The 17,745-nt window shown below is 43.5% G+C and overlaps 1 protein-coding gene across 7 annotated transcripts in view; it reads left to right on the forward strand.

Annotated features, from left to right (window-relative positions):
- spag9a (sperm associated antigen 9a) overlaps positions 1-16,387 on the forward strand; it is a 29,249-nt gene extending 12,862 nt beyond the window's left edge. For 3 of the 7 annotated variants that reach the window (XM_063903446.1, XM_063903448.1, XM_063903450.1), the window contains 22 exons: positions 925-939; positions 1,186-1,243; positions 1,355-1,507; positions 1,653-1,704; positions 2,094-2,230; positions 2,599-2,655; positions 3,887-4,054; positions 4,311-4,440; positions 5,034-5,123; positions 5,217-5,327; positions 5,421-5,607; positions 5,960-6,175; positions 10,392-10,602; positions 11,172-11,279; positions 11,476-11,556; positions 11,651-11,718; positions 12,101-12,252; positions 12,390-12,561; positions 12,727-12,840; positions 13,168-13,344; positions 13,894-14,031; positions 14,244-16,387. In XM_063903446.1, the coding sequence (XP_063759516.1) occupies positions 925-939; positions 1,186-1,243; positions 1,355-1,507; positions 1,653-1,704; positions 2,094-2,230; positions 2,599-2,655; positions 3,887-4,054; positions 4,311-4,440; positions 5,034-5,123; positions 5,217-5,327; positions 5,421-5,607; positions 5,960-6,175; positions 10,392-10,602; positions 11,172-11,279; positions 11,476-11,556; positions 11,651-11,718; positions 12,101-12,252; positions 12,390-12,561; positions 12,727-12,840; positions 13,168-13,344; positions 13,894-14,031; positions 14,244-14,362 (2,714 nt within the window). In that variant the 3' untranslated portion in view covers positions 14,363-16,387. The remainder of the gene's footprint in view (positions 1-924; positions 940-1,185; positions 1,244-1,354; positions 1,508-1,652; positions 1,705-2,093; positions 2,231-2,598; positions 2,656-3,886; positions 4,055-4,310; positions 4,441-5,033; positions 5,124-5,216; positions 5,328-5,420; positions 5,608-5,959; positions 6,176-10,391; positions 10,603-11,171; positions 11,280-11,475; positions 11,557-11,650; positions 11,719-12,100; positions 12,253-12,389; positions 12,562-12,726; positions 12,841-13,167; positions 13,345-13,893; positions 14,032-14,243) is intronic. The other 4 variants (XM_063903447.1, XM_063903451.1, XM_063903449.1 and 1 more) reach the window with 3 other exon arrangements.
- Positions 16,388-17,745: the final 1,358 nt, after the last annotated feature.

Genomic DNA, 17,745 nt, shown 5'->3' on the forward strand with positions numbered 1-17,745 from the left:
GGATAACCTAAATGCATCTTTTCCTCTTTTTGTAAATGGCCATGGTATAACAGTCCACTTGAAAAGTCACTTGAAGGTGTCCTTATGTAGATAATAACAGACTCTGTGAAGCAAACCTGACCTTAATTCATGTTGTGGGGATTTGTTGAAAAGATCAGGCATTTTGTCAATTTAATCAGTTCAAACTGCTCATTTTGTTGAATTATTGAAATGTTTTACTTAAAAATGACCTGAATAATAACTGAATATTTCTGAATCATGCCCATAAAGCACTTTTACCGGCTATGCTTGACTAGCAGCTGTTGCTCTTCTGATGGTACACGTTTAAAACTCATTGATACTCTGACGTCTGCTGTTTGCTGCAATGCTACACCACTTGCATTGTTAGCCTTTTACCCATGTTAACATCACCTCTCTCTCTCCCGTATCTCATCCTCTGGCTTTTGTCCATAAACCCAGTGGAGTACTCTGGTGTGTATGACCTCAAACCTTTCCATAGTAATGTCCCTTTGACCTCTACTCATAAATCACTGCCATATCCATTCCTCAAAGCTTCTTCTTGATTATGTTAATCAACAATAATGCATACAGTAGCTGCCTACTTTTGACAGTTTGGTGCATGGATGATGGAGTATAATGCTTCCTTAACTTTTTCTTTTTACAGTTTCAATTATTTTTGGCCCCCTCGTATTTTCCTGTTTTCCTTCTCTGTACTTCTGCAAATGTCTTATCCAACTAGCTTTAGATACCCAGCAGCATCTTTTAGCTGGTGGAGTCAACAGCTACACGTTTAGCTCCGGCTTCTTCATCATTTTGGTCATCCTACTGTCTCACATTATATCCGCCTCTTTCTCTCTCTCTCTCTCTCTCTCTCTCTCTCTTCCTTGCTCTTTCCGCCTGACTTGGATTGCATGGTTTTCTCAGACCTTAGTTTGATTGGTAAGACCCCACCCACTCTATCCATCCTTCTCCTGTCAGTCATGTGCTGTGTGTTTGTGGTAGATTATTGTGCTGTACAGTGCCAAATATCTCACTTGGAGATATTTCACATACTATGTAGTGTCTTGTTGGATTCCCACCCTAGTATTGATAATCTGTAGTGGTGCATATTAATCTGTAGTGTGTATGTAGTCGCTGTAGTTTTTGTTCACTGTTGTAATGAACTAAATCCTCATCTTTGTTCAGGTATGGGCCGGGAAGTTGAAAATCTAATTCAGGAGAATTCACAGCTGCTTGAGACAAAGTTGGTATATTTGATGTTGTGCTTTTGAAATGTGATATCTTCTTAATCGTTCCTGTTTGAATAAGCGGAAAGTATTTAACGCATAAATGAAAATGTCTTTGTTCTGTCCAGGTATGCTCTGAACGTGGTGAACAAAGACTTGATACTGAAGGTGGACGAGTTGACCTGTGAGAAGGAGATGCTGCAGGGAGAGATGGAGGCTGTGCTGCAGGCCAAGGCCAAGCTGGAGGACAAGAACAGAGAGACGGAGGAGGAACTCAAAAAGTAGGTTGACAGTCAGCAGGAAGCCACTATGAGCTTATTACCACCGGGCTAAAGCATATTGTAAAATAACAGAACAGGACGTTTTTAATTGGATATTTTTTTCTGTATGTCTTTATTCATTTCCTGTATAAATGGTCTTCTCCAGAGTACGACTGGAGGTGGAGGAAGTGAAAAGCAAAACTAAAGAGGAAGAAGACGTGAGTTTTCTTTTCACTTTTTAGAATAATTTCTGCAATGAATTTGGGCATGGGGCTTTGATTATCCCAGCAAAACAGTTTTTAATTCACCAGGATATTATCCAAATCATTAATCAAACATGTATAAGACTCCTCAAATGCCAGTAAAACACTGTGAGGTCACTTAACCTTACATTTTGTCATGAAACAATTGCATCACAGCTCCAAAAACACACAATCAGAAATATTTTAAGTCTAAATCATAGTGTCCCTCTTTAAATAATGGACGGATAAATAAATACAAAATAGCAACATTTGTTGAGTGTGCACCGGATGTTCAAGATGTATTGTATCCCCTTGTTGATTAAATGTGTTTCTGCGTGGTCACGTGTGGGTTTCATCGTGTTCAGCCACAGAGTGATGTACCTACAGCCCAGAGGAAGCGCTTCACCAGAGTGGAAATGGCCAGAGTGCTGATGGAGAGAAACCAGTACAAAGAGAGGCTGATGGAGCTGCAGGAAGCTGTGCGGTGGACAGAGATGATCCGGTACAGAATAAACAGCCTGCACTTTTACATAAGAACATTACAGTTTAAATTAAGGTTATTATTGGAGTGTGTTTTTGGCCATCACAGATTTATCACTCATAATTACTTTTCACCACATTAAAAACTTGATTTCCAATTTTATGAGAACAAGGCCTCTTCAAAGTGAAATCAATCACTGACATACTGACACTATGACCATGCAACATGAGTATAACATTTGAATGAATTAAACAAAGATGGTGTGCTTCCTTTCGAAAAGACTCGTGCAACACTCCAAACATTTTTCATTCTTTTCCAGACGCGCTTAACTTTGGTTTGTTATTAACCTGACATTTGGTAACCTGATATCATCTGGTCTTTTTCTTCAGGGCTTCGAGAGAAAATCCATCACTGTCAGAAAAAAAGAAATCCAGCATCTGGCAGTTGTAAGTCCTCCCAAGTTCAGTGTGTCTTTCTTCTCTGTGTTCACCGACTCAATCAGGGCTTTAACTTTGAGGTCCACTCGACATTTTCTTGCAACTATTCAAATATATTTTTCTTCTCTTTTCCTTGGGATGTGCTGTTGATTTGGCAGCATTAGGTAAAGATGGTTTAATACACATTCACCCAGCCAAACCTCTCTTCACCTCCCTCCCTTTACACAGAACTGCTCCTCCATTACAAACGGATCCATCTTTGATGTGTCTTTATCCATGAATTCTCTCTCCGTGCAGTGCATCAGTTGTTGTTATCAAAAATTGCTCAGACATGATTCTCCTTGTGCCCTGGGCTTTCCTGTCTCCCGCCTGCTGTGTGCCTTTTTTTAAATGTATGTTTTCCTACACTGTCTGCTCATAGGGAGGTAAAGATGGACTGAGTCTCTGCAGCAGGCTGGATACATGTACAGGATTTGTTTAGAGTCATCTTTAATTAGAAGGGATTTTTAACACATTTAGTCTCTTTCTTTTACTCTGCTTATTTTAGTTTGCATCATTAATGGACTGGTTGAAAATAACAAGCAGTAAGCTAATACCTCATGTGTTATTTGATTTTACTGTCAGCACAATAATGACGCATCAGTGTTCAGTCTGTTATCATTAGAAAGATCATTTGTGGATACATTTTGTATAAAGTGTCATATTTTGCCACTTTCCAGAGTTTGAAAAAACTAGAAAAATATCCTTTAAGGTACATTTAGATTGGATTAAAAAAAGGGGAATTAGTTTACCATGAATTGCGAGTTCACTATGGACATCTTGCAATTAATCAGGGTTAAATATTTGACTCGGTTGACAGCCAATATATTGGCAATATATAGTTGATGTGGAAACTATGATACAATTTTCATGAATTTGACATTAAGAAAGTGCCAAGTTTATTTTATTATCTGTTTATTCAAGCTTGTATTTACACATGCCAATTATACATGCTAAATGTTTAGGTATCTAACTTAACACTAGTGATATATCAATTTGGTTAGGGCTAAAAAATAAAAGTACAAAAATGATGGCTATAAGTATGCCTATTCCCCGACTCCCAGCATGCATTGAACAGTAAATGTTGGTGTCACTTCCTTGGTTGTCTGGTTGGTTGTTGACCCCCCCTTTCCTTGCTTTGTCCCTGCTCTCCTGTCTGCTCTGTTGCCCTCTTGGCTTTCTGTAACTCTGCCACCTGCAGCTTCAGCAGACTGTTTAGCTCCTCCTCCCCCAGTTCTGCCGTCATGAGGAAGGTGGAGGCCCAGTCCAACATGAAGTACAACGCCCCGGGCGGCATGGTGAAGAGGAGCAGCACCTTCTCCCAGTTCCCCACGGAAAAGTCCAAGACATTCGACTTCCTCAATGAAGAGTGAGTCAGTTAACTGTGTATTTCAGCTTGATTTGGAGTTTATCAAGCTGAACCTGCAGAGGGAAATTCAGAAAAAGGCCCAATATGTGAAGCTTTTTATAAATACAAACCTCAATATGTTAGGTTTGATGTCCTTTATAACTCATTCCGAATATATTTCTAACAATATTATATTCACGTAAATTCCTGCAATAATGCACACGTATATAATGTGTGTGTATGCTAACGACATTTCTCTTTCTTTGCTCTCGTGCAGAAAGGACCTGTGCAACTCTCCGTCCCGTAAAGAGCAGAAGAGAGCTCAGTACAGACAAGTCAAGGCCCACATGCAGAAGGAGGATGGACGAGTCACCTCACACGGCTGGAGCCTGCCCAGCAAGTACAAGGTAGGAAGTGAAAGTTTGAACATAAACTACACAGGAGGATTTATGGCTTTTATTCCTCATTGTATCATTAATACAAATGTAGAGCTTCAAGGTGATTCGGTTCACTTAGTTTTACGTTGCATTGCACATAGTCGTAGTATTTACAGTCTGCCACTCTGGGCCAACCTCAGACCAAATAGGAAAACTGTAGGTGCCCCTCCCTTATATAAAAACCACCCTTTAAAATCAGGAAGTGACTTATAAATCCTGATATCAAGAAGCTTAAGATATGATTATATGATTTTGTGTTTCAAGACACGGGTCAGGTGCGTTGCGGGCTGAGCCATCTTTGCCTTGAGCCTTTTCCTAGCAAACCCAGAGCTGGTCATTGCACAGTTTAAAAAACAAACAAAGAACGATGAGAGCAGTGACGGAAAATAAACACACAAAAGAAACAAATTGTTAACAGAAAGCCTTATTTGTCTGTTTCCAAATCAGCATGGAAAGCATGGTTGGTTACTGACATTGTGATGTGTTGATCATGTTGCCCTTCTTTCTCTAAATGTGTGTGGTGTTCAGTTTTTAAAGTCTGTGCCCTGGTTATACCCTGACAGATAGCAAATGGTGAACAAGTGGAGAACAAAATGAAATTGCCTGTACCGGTATACTTGAGACCACTGGATCAGAAAGATGCTTCTATGAAGGTACACAAAAGCGCTTTGATAAAAGAAGAATGCGGTATGTCCTTTTCTTGAACTTTTGGAGAAACCTGGCATTTATCTGTCTCTGTTCCCCAGCTGTGGTGCGCTGCAGGGGTCAACTTGTCCGGAGCGAGAACATTACCGGAGCTAACGAAGCAGACGAAGGGTTCTCAGAGCAGCCTGGACCAGGTAGAGCAAGAGAGCAAGGTAAGAGCAAGTGATCCAAGAAAGAGGCATCACATTAGAAAGCTATGTTTCTCTGCACTTTGGTTTAAACTCCCTTTCGTTTTTGTCTGTAAGGATCCGGAGAAAGGGGAGCAGGAGAAGGAGCTGGTCCTCCTGGATGAGACTTCTAGTCGAGTGTGGGTCTGCACCAGCACCCACTCCTCCACCAAGGTGATGGTGCTGGATGCCAGTCAGCCCTCTGACCTGCTCGACAGCTTCTACGCCTGCAACACACACGTCGTCTGCATAGCCAGCGTGCCGGGTAGGATCATTTATTACATTTTTATTCTGCATTTTTGTTTTAAAAATGTATGAATAGGTTCCATTGATGTCAAAACAGAAACCTGGCAAAAGGTAAAAAATCACATACAAAAAACCAACAAGATATACAAAAATAACAATAAAACAGACATGAATATAAAGGTTTCTAATTCTAGGTCTGTTTGTAGATTATTCCCAAAGTTTAGGGAAATGCCACATTTTCCCCACACTGGACAAGTTTGTTTAGTGGGAGATGGATTAGTGATTTTCTTTGTCATCACTGACCACATCATGTCTTCTCCTCTGTCAGCTCTGAGTTTTGACTGTAGGGTCCTTTGTGTTGTGTTTTGCAGGTGTGTTGGAGACTGATTATATGGCAGCTGAGGAGGTACCTCAAGACTCGGAGGCTGGCCAGGGTGACAGGGCATCTCTTGCCGGCAGTGTGGCCAGTGTGGGCTCTGCGGGCAGCGACGGTGCCATGGCGACAGAGGGGACCACCGCCATCCCGCAGACGGCCAGCTCAGGCGTCAGCGACCAGCCGGCCGAACACAGCGGCATCTCTAGCTCAGGTAATTAAGAACAATGCTTGGGGCCAACAGCAACAATGCATGGACCCACCAGGGGGCAGTATCACAGTGCTAGTTAAATGAACAGATTCATTGATAATATAATAAATTCCAACAACATCTAAAAAATAATAACTCCCCTCCTTTTTATAGCCTTACTTTATATATTGGGATATTTTTCTGTTCCTTCTCATGCTAGTTCTGTGATGATAATGTATGCATTCTACCTTGACTAGCCGTCAATGGCGGCTGAGAGGACGCTGGCGTGAATGTCGCCGCTTCTCAGTTCTCCAAAGTTCTCCAACTCGCTAAAATTATCAGACTCCAAACTTGGATTCCTACCTCTGAATCGCGGGTCTACAGGTTGCTGCTACAGGGATTTGCAAATCGCTGTTGTTTACGAGTTGATCTGCTTACTAGTAGGCATCAATCTCGCGTCGCTACATTCTCGTCAGCCTGTGTAATCTGCGTATACTTTTCATTCATTTCAAGACGATCTGTGGACTACCACCAACGAGAGTGTTCGTGTTACGGATACCCTGCTTGACACAGATCAACAGTGCGGCAACTGACCTGGTTCACCCGGACTGCCTCCTCCATAATAGTCTTGCTGAAGTTTTCCTGTTCGTAGTTAGCCGCCGCGCTAGCAGGCTAACACTTTCTGGTGCTCTTAGCTGGATAGCTAGGATGCGCTGTCTCGCTGCCATGACTCTCTACTCTGCGGCTGAACTTCTAAAACTCAGCACTCTCTCTTCTCCGAACTGTCTTGAGGTCATCAGATCTCTCTGCCTACTTCGTCGCCCCCGCTACGTGCATAGGGCTGCCAGGCACAAGTTTGTTTACATGGATAATACTCTTGCTGTCCCCTCAGTTAGGTGCACCGCTTCTCTGCTGCAACGTCATCATAACAAACCACGCCCACTTGCTGTCAACCGGTGTCCTCTGCTCCCCATCAATTGCACTGTGACCCCTGCTGCTGCCTCCATGAATAGGGCTGCCACATTTATGTTATTAAACACTCGCTCACTAAATAACAAAGCCCCACTAATTTATGAAGTTATTCTGGATAAAAAGCTGGACTTCCTATGTCTGACAGAGACATGGCAGAGCCAGCAGGACTTCGTAACTCTTAACCAAGCCACTCCCCCAGACTATGTGTATCTTCATAAGGCCCGTAGCCTTGGCCGTGGTGGTGGGCTAGCTGTTATTCATCGATCTAATATACTGGTCAAAGAATTTCCAGTCAGCTCCACTTCCTTCGAAAGTCTCCATTTTGCATTGGCAGGCGCTACACAGCTCCAAGTGCTGCTTATCTACCGGCCGCCTAAAGCCTCCACCCACTTCTTGTCAGAGCTCTCCGGGTTGCTTGCCACCATCTGCCCCATGTACCCATCTACTATTTTAATGGGTGACTTTAACATTCATGTGGACTCGGCTAACTGCCCCTTTGCCTCTGACTTTTTGTCACTATTGGACTGTTTTAGTATTGCGCAACATGTGCATGTTCCAACACACACCAAGGGGCACACCCTTGACCTTGTGTGCTCCACTGGAATCACCCCCTGTCATCTCCAGTGTGATGACCTGGCTATTTCGGACCATCTCGCCATCTCATTCTCTGTTTCTGTGCCCCTTCCCAGTCAGCCCAGTAAACGAACCATCACATTTCGGAAAACCAAACAGGTCTGCACATCCCTGTTGTCTTCCACCCTTGTGACCCACCTGGCCACTCCCCCTCTTAACACCACCGTGGATGGTCTGGTGGAACACTACAATACTGCTCTCTCCCTCAGTCTGGACTCAGTTGCCCCTCCCATAACCCGGTTGGTCTCATTTGCACGCCCCGCTCCCTGGTTTACTCCTGAGCTCCGCCTCATGAAAGCAGCCGGCCGCCAGCTTGAGAGGCGCTACAGGACATCTGGCCTCACCGTACACCATGAGGCCTACAAAGACCACATCAGGGACTACAAGGAGGCTCTCTTGAAGGCGAAGACACTCTACTACTCCATACTTATTAATAACCAACAAAACCACCCTAAAAAGCTTTTCATAACAATCAACCGACTACTGCGCCCTCCTGATTCCCCCCAACCCTCTGATGCAGCTGATCTGTGTTCCAGGTTCCTGGACTTCTTTCAGAAAAAAGTGGAAACTATTCATAATCACCTTCTGCAATATTCTACGCCAACCCCCCCTTCTCCCCACCATCCTGGTGCCGACACCCCTACTGCCTGCCCACTGCAGTGTTGCCTCTCCTCCTTCACCATGTTGGACACTGACCAGGTGCATGACTTGGTGTCCAAAGCGAAGACCTCCTCCAGCCAGCTGGACCCCATGCCTACCACCCTGGTGAAGACCTGCCTCCCTGTCATCTCTGCCTCTATTGCCGCCATCATAAACTGCTCACTGGACTCTGGTGTGGTGCCCTCAGGCTTCAAAACAGCTGCAGTCATTCCCACCTTGAAAAAGCCCGGTCTGGACCCTGACGACCCTAACAACTATCGTCCAATCTCCAACCTTCCTTTCCTAAGTAAAATTCTGGAAAGAGCAGTGGCTTCCCAGCTTCAACATCACATGTCACACCATGAGCTCTTTGAACCCCTCCAATCTGGCTTCAGAACTCAACACAGCACCGAGACCGCCCTCATTAAAATCACTAACGACCTGCTCACTGCCGCCGACAATGGCCTCATCTCCATCCTCATCCTCCTCGACCTCTCTGCAGCCTTTGACACAGTGTCCCACTCCATCCTCCTCTCCCGTCTCACTGAGCTCATCGGCCTCAGGGGCTCAGCTCTCTCCTGGTTTCAGTCCTACCTTTCCAACCGCAAACAATATGTCACCCTGAAAGATGCCAACTCCATCCTGGCCCCAGTCAATCATGGCGTACCCCAGGGATCTGTGCTCGGCCCTCTCCTCTTCACCATCTACATGCTCCCCCTCGGCCAAATTATTCGTCACCACGGCCTCAGTTTCCACTGCTACGCCGACGACACTCAACTGTACATCAGCACCAAACCCTCCACTCTGCTCCCACCTGGCCCACTCATCAACTGTCTGCAAGAACTAAAAACCTGGATGACCTCTAACCTCCTCAAACTCAACAGCAATAAAACTGAGCTCATGGTTATGGCGCCCAAGCCACTGCTCAGGAAGGTTGGGGATCTTCTCCTGGAAGTGGATGGCTGCTACATCACCCCATCACCCGTTGTCCGCAACCTGGGTGTCATTCTCGACCCCACTCTATCATTCCAGTCCCACATTAACAACATCACTAAATCTGCATTCTACCACCTGAAAAACATCTCAAGACTCCGACCCTCACTTTCAGCCTCAGTAACCGAAACCCTCATTCACTGCTTCATCTCCACCCGCCTGGATTATTGCAATGCCATCCTCACAGGTCTCCCCTCAAAAACCCTGGACAGACTGCAATATGTACAGAACTCTGCTGCTAGGGTCTTAACTGGCATTAAGCCCTGGCAGCACATCACCCCCACCCTCATGCAGCTCCACTGGTTACCTGTCAAATTCCGCATCAAATTCAAAATCCTATTACTCACCTACAAGTCCCTCCACGCCCTAGCCCCCCGTTACCTCTCCGACCTCCTACACCCCTACACCCCCCTGCGGTCCCTCAGGTCCTCTGTCAAGGACCAGCTGGCAGTACCCCGCACCCGACTTAAGACTTTTGGGGACAGGGCCTTTTGTGTGTCTGCCCCTACCATGTGGAACCAACTCCCCCCACACATCCGCTGTGCCCCCTCAGTTGATTCATTTAAAAAGCACCTCAAGGCACACCTTTTCTCTGAGGCCTATGGACTTTAACCCCCTCACAACCCCACCTGGCGCCCTGCGCACTTGCACCCTCACTCACTCTCACACACGCACTCACACACACACACACACACACACACACACACACACACTCTTTGTAAAGCGACCTTGAGAGTCCTGAAAGGCGCTATATAAAATTAATTTATTATTATTATTATTATTATTGTTTTGAATACTTTTTTGTTTCTAAATGGTCTTATTTCATGCTGACATCAAAGTTTTATCTCATAGAAGATGGAGCTTGTGATTTCCTTTGAACACGCTCATAACTAAAGGAATGAATTAGATGATTACCAGCTATGTTAAACCCCCGGGGGGGATGTCGTACTCAAACCTTCCTGTATTGTTTGTTCGACCTCTGATTTCCCCACTATGCCCACAGTCGAGCTGTCCAGAGAAACGAGTCCAGCAGAAGACGGCGTTCCTGCTGCAGAGGAGGCAACGGAAGCCACGGAGGCTAACGCTGGTGTGGGCGAAGAAGGAGAGGAGGAGCCGGAAGCGGAAGAAAACCAGCCGGGAATCTACACGGAGCACGTGTTCACCGACCCACTGGGGGTGGGACCCTCTGACTCCCTCTCTGCTGACACACAGAGGTGAGCAGCTGGAAGAATATGTGCAATTAGTCCCTTATTTAAAAGCAGTCGGGACACTACGGTTTTTGATCAGATAAAAGGCTCAAATAGTAGTATTTATTCTGATCACAATCACTTTATGTATACATAACATATTGTTTATAGGGAACTGCCCACTTGCTTAAGGTCATAGAAAGGAGCAACAAAGTGCTTCCTTGTCCAGTGTGACCCCGACATTCCTTCTTCATTTGAACACCTTTTAGTGATTCCACAGGTCAAACAAAATCAGCTTAATTTATTAATCATCAACTGGCCTTTAAAGTACTTTTTACCCTCTAAAAAGAGTTGATGTGCTTAAATGGCAGTACATAGCCACTTATTCCATGTAAAATGTAGTGTTTCCTCCCTGTTTGTTGAAGTGGTTCTTACTTGACCCATACTACGTTTTTTGGGAAAGTCAGCCATTGTTTTTTTTTTCTGTGATCCTGCTGTGAAACGGATCAATTTGAAGTAGATAATAAATTAGATTAAAATAAGTACAGTTTTGTTTTAAGACAACACTTGTGCATCTTCTGCCTGCTGTGATCCAGGGGCTATGACGGGGACACTTTTCCAGAAGAGTCGGAGCCGTCTGATGGGGAAGTCCTGAGGATGAGCAGCGCCCTCCCCACCATGTGGCTGGGAGCTCAGAATGGATGGTGAGCAGCAGAGCAGACACTAGAGGGCAGCGGCCAAATGTGACTGAAGATCAGGCTTGTTTTAGTCCAGTTATTGCTGTTTTTTGGGCAAATGTGTCCTTACAGTGCTCCATTTTTCCAATTAATTTAAATAAATCCACTCCTCATAAACCACTGCAGCCTCTGATCAGCCTTTTTTATCCCTTCCCCTCCTCAGTCTGTATGTGCACTCGGCTGTGGCTCGATGGAGGAAGTGTCTTCATGCCATCAAGCTCAAAGACTCCATCCTCAGCATAGTGTGAGTACATGTGTCGTTCTTCAAACACACCAAACATAGATTGGAACATACGGGAATACGTGGGTGAAAGGTTTGTGTTCATTTCTTGTTACAGGCATGTGAAAGGGAGAGTCCTGGTAGCTCTGGCTGATGGGACATTAGCAATTTTCCACAGAAGCATCGGTGAGTCTGTGGGTTAGCTCCCTCTGTTTTCATGGACACTTTGGTGTTCAACATGCAGACATATGACCGGTGTATATACACGGTCCATATTGTGACAGTCAATGTGACCTTATTTTTGTAATTATTTAATCATTTTCAACAATTGTTTGTTTGAGGAGAAGCCTTCACTAATGAGAGGGTAGCACATCCCAGTTTTTAAAGTCAAGGAAGACAAAATACCTTTTATTCCAAGGGTTTATCGTCCAAAAAAACTGTCTCCTTGACTTTGTAAACTGGGATGTGCTACTCTTTCATATTATTCTATATCTAACATTGTTTATAGTATTTTCTCTTTTGAAGGTATTAGGTATTTTCTTCTGAAAGTATTTGTGTTCCTCCCAAGCAGACGGTCAGTGGGATTTAACCAACTATCACCTGCTGGATCTGGGCCGGCCTCACCACTCTATCCGCTGTATGACAGTGGTCTATGACAAGGTGTGGTGCGGCTACAGGAACAAGATCTACATCATCCAGCCCAAGGCCATGAGGATAGAGGTACGGCTGTCAATGTAGTATTGAAACGTCACTCGAACAGAATATTGTGTACCGTTACTTTCATCTAACTTATGTTTATAGTGACATTTCTACAATTTTATAACGACACATATTCTCATTCTGTCATGTCTGAGCAGAAGTCATTTGACGCCCATCCTCGTAAGGAGAGTCAGGTGCGGCAGCTGGCCTGGGTGGGAGACGGTATCTGGGTGTCCATCCGTCTGGATTCAACACTACGCTTGTTTCACGCCCACACCTTCCAGCACCTCCAGGACGTGGACATCGAGCCCTACGTCAGCAAGATGTTGGGTACGCACATTTTTCTCTGCTTACCAACTACTTTTTTTATTTACCATTCTTGTTCTTTAGAAAGCAGCATTTTCACATTTTAGATACAGACTGAACTCTTTCCTCAAGATCACATGGAGCTACAAATAAGTGTGTGTTCTGTGTGTGTGTGTGTGTGTGTTGCAGGTACGGGTAAACTGGGCTTCTCGTTTGTGAGAATCACAGCTCTGATGGTGTCCTGCAGCCGGCTCTGGGTGGGAACAGGAAACGGCGTCATCATCTCCATCCCGCTGTCTGAAGGTATCGCACACCTGCATCGCTCACTCACAACTCCCCTGTAGTTTTCAGAAGGATTGTGTTTTGAAGTCTGCCTTACGTACATGAACTTCCTGTGCAATTCGACTAAACATCCCTTTCTTTTACAGAGCTTGTTGTCTTCTCTTTTCCTCCAACTGATATTTGACTTTGATATTTTCAGAAGAAGCTCTTCTTTGTCATTAATCAATTTTAAGTTTCTGCAAAATGTGACAATGACAATATGTGGCTAACAGTGTGCTAGCTTGTTTATGCTTGCACGCAGATGTCCTTCTGGTGCTGTGTTTGAATCATTTCCATCTTATCCTGCAGCCAATAAGACAACGGGAGTAGTGCCAAATCGTCCCGGCAGCGCTGTGCGGGTTTACAGCGATGACGGTTCAGACTGTGCCGTGCAGGGCAGCTCGGTGCCATACTGCTCCATGGCTCACGCCCAGCTGTGTTTCCACGGACACCGAGATGCTGTCAAGTTTTTTGTCACCGTGCCAGGTAAGCAGCAAATGCAAGTGACAGAAACGAGAGAAGAAAACTGCACAGTTACTAACCATAAACCATTGAAATGTGTGTATCAGATAAGATCTTACAAACCAATAGTCAGCAACGGCACTTATATATGTGGAGCTGCATTGATAAATGTCCGGCAGTGGCTCAGTCTGCAGGGACTTGGCCTGGGAACCGTGGGGTCGTCAGTTCACGTCCCTGAACAGACCTAAATATGGAGTGTGGACTGGTACTTGGAGAGGTCCCACTTCACCTCCTGGGCACTGCTGTGGTGCCCTTGAGCCCCAATATGCACATGAATTGATCATGAAGACAGTCAATCAATTCCAGCATATAAGCGTCTTTATAATGCAATGATGATGTCAATGATTTCTAAAATAGTTGACAGGAAATAAGCTGATTAAAGCTTTGACAACAAGTCATTCTAAAAGATGTAGAAATGGCAGCTGCTTTGAGATTACATCTTCCTCATTACTGTAGAGAAAAAAAGGTTTCTTTAATGTTTTATTTATTAATGTCATTATGTTTGTGTCACAGGTCAGGCGATGCCCCCTCCCGGCAGTGCAGATTCTGGCTCTGATGACCCTCCCTCTGAATCCTCGGAGACAGCGACCTCTGAGCTCAAAACCTACCTGGTGATGAGTGGAGGAGAAGGATACATTGACTTCAGAATGGGTGAGTATGTCACACACGAGCATACACAAGTAGCATACACGCTTCATTTTCAAATGATCCTAACGGTTGTATTTGAATTTAAATTTACAATAATGTTTACTGGACTACTTTTTGACTTTGAGCTAATTTAGCAGGTGCGTAAAGGCTAAGTGTCTCCACTGTGAAACACCTGGTATGCCGTTTGATTGACACATCGCCCTCCTCCCCTTCAGGTGATGAAGGCGGTGAGTTGGATGGTTTATCAGAGCCATCAGCCAGTCAGCAGTCCCCGCCCACCAAGGCCGAGCGGAGCCACCTCATCGTCTGGCAGGTCTCAACCTCTCTCGACTGAAGGAAAAATAATAGACTGTTGGGCCGCCCACCAAACCCCTGCATGTCCTCATCGAAGTTTTTAATTTGATATTACTGATTGTTCTTAATGCCTGAGTAGTTGAATACTTTGTAAAAACAAAAATATTTTTAGTCCATGTTTTGTACAGTTTATTCTTTAGGAACTTGAATGAGTTGTGGTGAGGCTTGTGTTAACTTAAGGAATCCGTCCAAGTGTTCCCTGCTGCTGGGCCGCATGTTGGGAAAGCAGGTGCATCCTGGGAAAAAGCTGAGTTGGCGCAGAGAAAGCGGTGGGCATAGTTTGATCAGGTAATGAATGGAGGTGGTTTGTTTCCCAAATGTAAAGAAAAGGGTTACGATATGAAAGGGAAAAGGGAAAAGGGAAAAGCGCTTTAAAAAAAAAAAAAAAAAGGAAAGTTGAATTGAAGTATATTTTATATTAAACACATAAGACTTTTACATTTGTAAAACACATCTCTGTGTGAGCTTCAGGTGTGTGTGTGTATGCATTCACTGAGCAATTTTTATTATATTAACCTTACGGCTGGGTGTCAAAATATGTTCCCTACAAGGCAAAATGTAAACGAAATTCTCTGAATGTGTTATGAGACTGATTACTCTACTGTATGGTCTGATTACTAGAAAGCAGCTCGCACGTACCAGTGGTAAATTAAATGTGCTTCTGGTCAGCAAAAGTGGTAAAACATTTAGACGGGTCGTATTAATATTGAATGAAACCAAGTCCAAGATTTCTTTTGATCACCTAAATAATGTCTTAGCAGTTTGGGCACTGCTACTGAATACAATAACCACTACCTGTGTACTGTAGAGCAGGTTAGCATTAGCCTGATTGGGGGAAACCATTTCAAACTATACTCTTGTTTGTCGTGTTACGGGGAAATCTGTCTGTGCCACCAGCTCGGTGCTTCAACTCATTGGCACTTTAAAATGTAAGTTGATATTTGCTTGAAGTTTGGAAGAACACTCGTAGTATTGTACTCGACACTACTTTGTTCTTATGATGTGAGGGAAACAAATGTACAAGTTCGTAGCACCCCCAGTAACCAAAGGACGAAAGAAGCAGCACCATGAAACTGACCTATTATTTTCATCATAATTCCAACCTTCAATAATTTTAAGGTGTTCATGTGTGCTTTCAGGGTGTCCTCTTACTGGGAAATAAGCTTGAATAATGAAATCTGACTAAATGTTTTTGTGTGGGACCTTCTAACGGACATGCGCACAGCACTAGAGGGAGACTCCTGATCGCTTCATCATTCCTTGTTTTGTTGTTACAAATACATTTGAAGGACTGGAAGGCAATTCATTTTTTGTGTTTTGTATTAATGCGTAAGACACTTTTATTTGCGAGATGCCAATTTTAAGCAGGTGTTTTAATTAGTTTTTATATCTTTAAGTCGGACCACGATTGGTCTTAAGTCCTTTTAAAAAAATAGTACCTTTCTGTTTTGTTGTTGCCATTCCAGTATTTATTTCCTTTGTTGACGAGCCTTTCTTGGTTCAGAATGTAACTTTCTACATGAGCAAAATATAAAGGGAGGCTATTGTAAAAAAAAACAATAGCCCGATGAGTTTACGTGATTGTTAATAATGGACAAATAAACAATATCAATGTAATCATACTGGACATTTTTGACAAACCATGACCATTTTCGATCAAGATTCACGTACTAAGCTATGCATGTTTTGTTTTTTGTGTATTTTTTAAAAAGAGGACACTGCTATGTTTTCAGCTCAATCTGTTTATTGCCACCGTTTTGGGTGGGGTGTGTGTTTGTGGGTACAGTACATGTGTACATGTAGGAGTTTGAACGCAGGACACATTTGTCAGCGTGTGTGTGTGTGTGTGCTCACTGTTTGTCCATCTGTAATACTCCAGAGACCGGTCACATTAACCTGGTGCCTCTCTGGACGCCATAACAGTGATTCCTCCTGGTCAATGTTTGCTAAAACAGCATCATAGCCTTATTTTTAACAATCTATTAAACTCAGTTTCATGGAGACATTTCTGTTATCATGTGTTTATTCAAAAACATACCTTTACCACGGACAAGTGTGTTGAAGGTGAAATGTTATGTTTGTTTTCAGGTTCATACTTTACATGCTTTTTCATGCTGTCTGTCTGAACAGGCCTGCGTTCACTCAGTCACGTACTATGCTATGCATTCTTTATGACTGTTTTTGATACACTATAAAAAAATGTTTGGGCATTTTAATGGATTTTTTTTATGGGGCAGTTTACATATATTTTAAGTTAAGGTTCAGTTCATCTATACCCGTAGATAGATGTGCAGATATAAGACAAAGGATCTATTTAAAAACAATATAGACCGGTAAAAGAAGGTTTAATAAACGGTCCCAACAAGATTTGATTCAGATTGAAGCCATTTAACGAATGGTCAGCTTTTAATAAATAATAGCTTTTACACAATCCTACGGTTAACTTATGACATGTAATCATAATAGGAAATGTTGATCATTACAGTCCTTCAGTTCATCCTATTTAACTGCATATGTATGATCATTTACTGGGTGTCTGATGTGCTTGTCTGAAGAAATATTTGTATCACTGTAACAAAAATCCATCCACTACTTACTGTGCAGGCTGAATGAAGAATACTCAGTTCAGATTTTAAGATAATTCATTGCTTAAGGTGTATTACAAGTTTATTTCTAATGCTAACAATTTAAAAAACACAAACATAATGTATCCATATCACCAGCGGATGGTGCTATAGGTTTATTTTCCAGAAGTGAATGTCCTCTCAGTTCCACAGCGGTCACATTCCGATAGGATTATCATCTTGGTAACAAAAGACATAATGCCTTTTGTGAAATGTCAAGCTTCATTGTTGACCAAGCTTTTATTATTATATGCTTTATTCCATCATCAAGGCGTAAGTACACTCTGCACGTGTTTATAAGGTTTCACAACAATCAAATAATTAGTACAACAAAGAAGCGACCACGCAATATGTTCAAAATATGTTCTCAATATTCAGTATAACATAAATAAACTGTTTGATATGATATGCTTGTTGAGGTGAGGAAACACTTCTGCTAAAGAACACGAGCATATTGTCCCAGTCAGATACACTGTGCTGTGTTCATCTTTCCTTCAGCCGGTAGGAGGCTGTGTCGCTCAATGCTGCTCTAAGATGCAGCATCACCCCACATAACAGTTTCCATGAAATTACATCACAGCGTAAAGTCCACCTCCGTCTCTCCATCCCACCTCATCCACTCCTCCTCCGCCATGCGTGGGCTGGCGCTGAGGCCTGCACACACATACAAAGGGCTTTCTGACGTCACAGAGTGAGTTGCAGTCCAGATGGGGGATTCTTGAGACTGTGACATGCCGGG

This window comes from Eleginops maclovinus, chromosome 16 (genome assembly GCF_036324505.1).
Source record: "Eleginops maclovinus isolate JMC-PN-2008 ecotype Puerto Natales chromosome 16, JC_Emac_rtc_rv5, whole genome shotgun sequence".
Classification (NCBI taxonomy): Eukaryota; Metazoa; Chordata; class Actinopteri; order Perciformes; family Eleginopidae; genus Eleginops; species Eleginops maclovinus.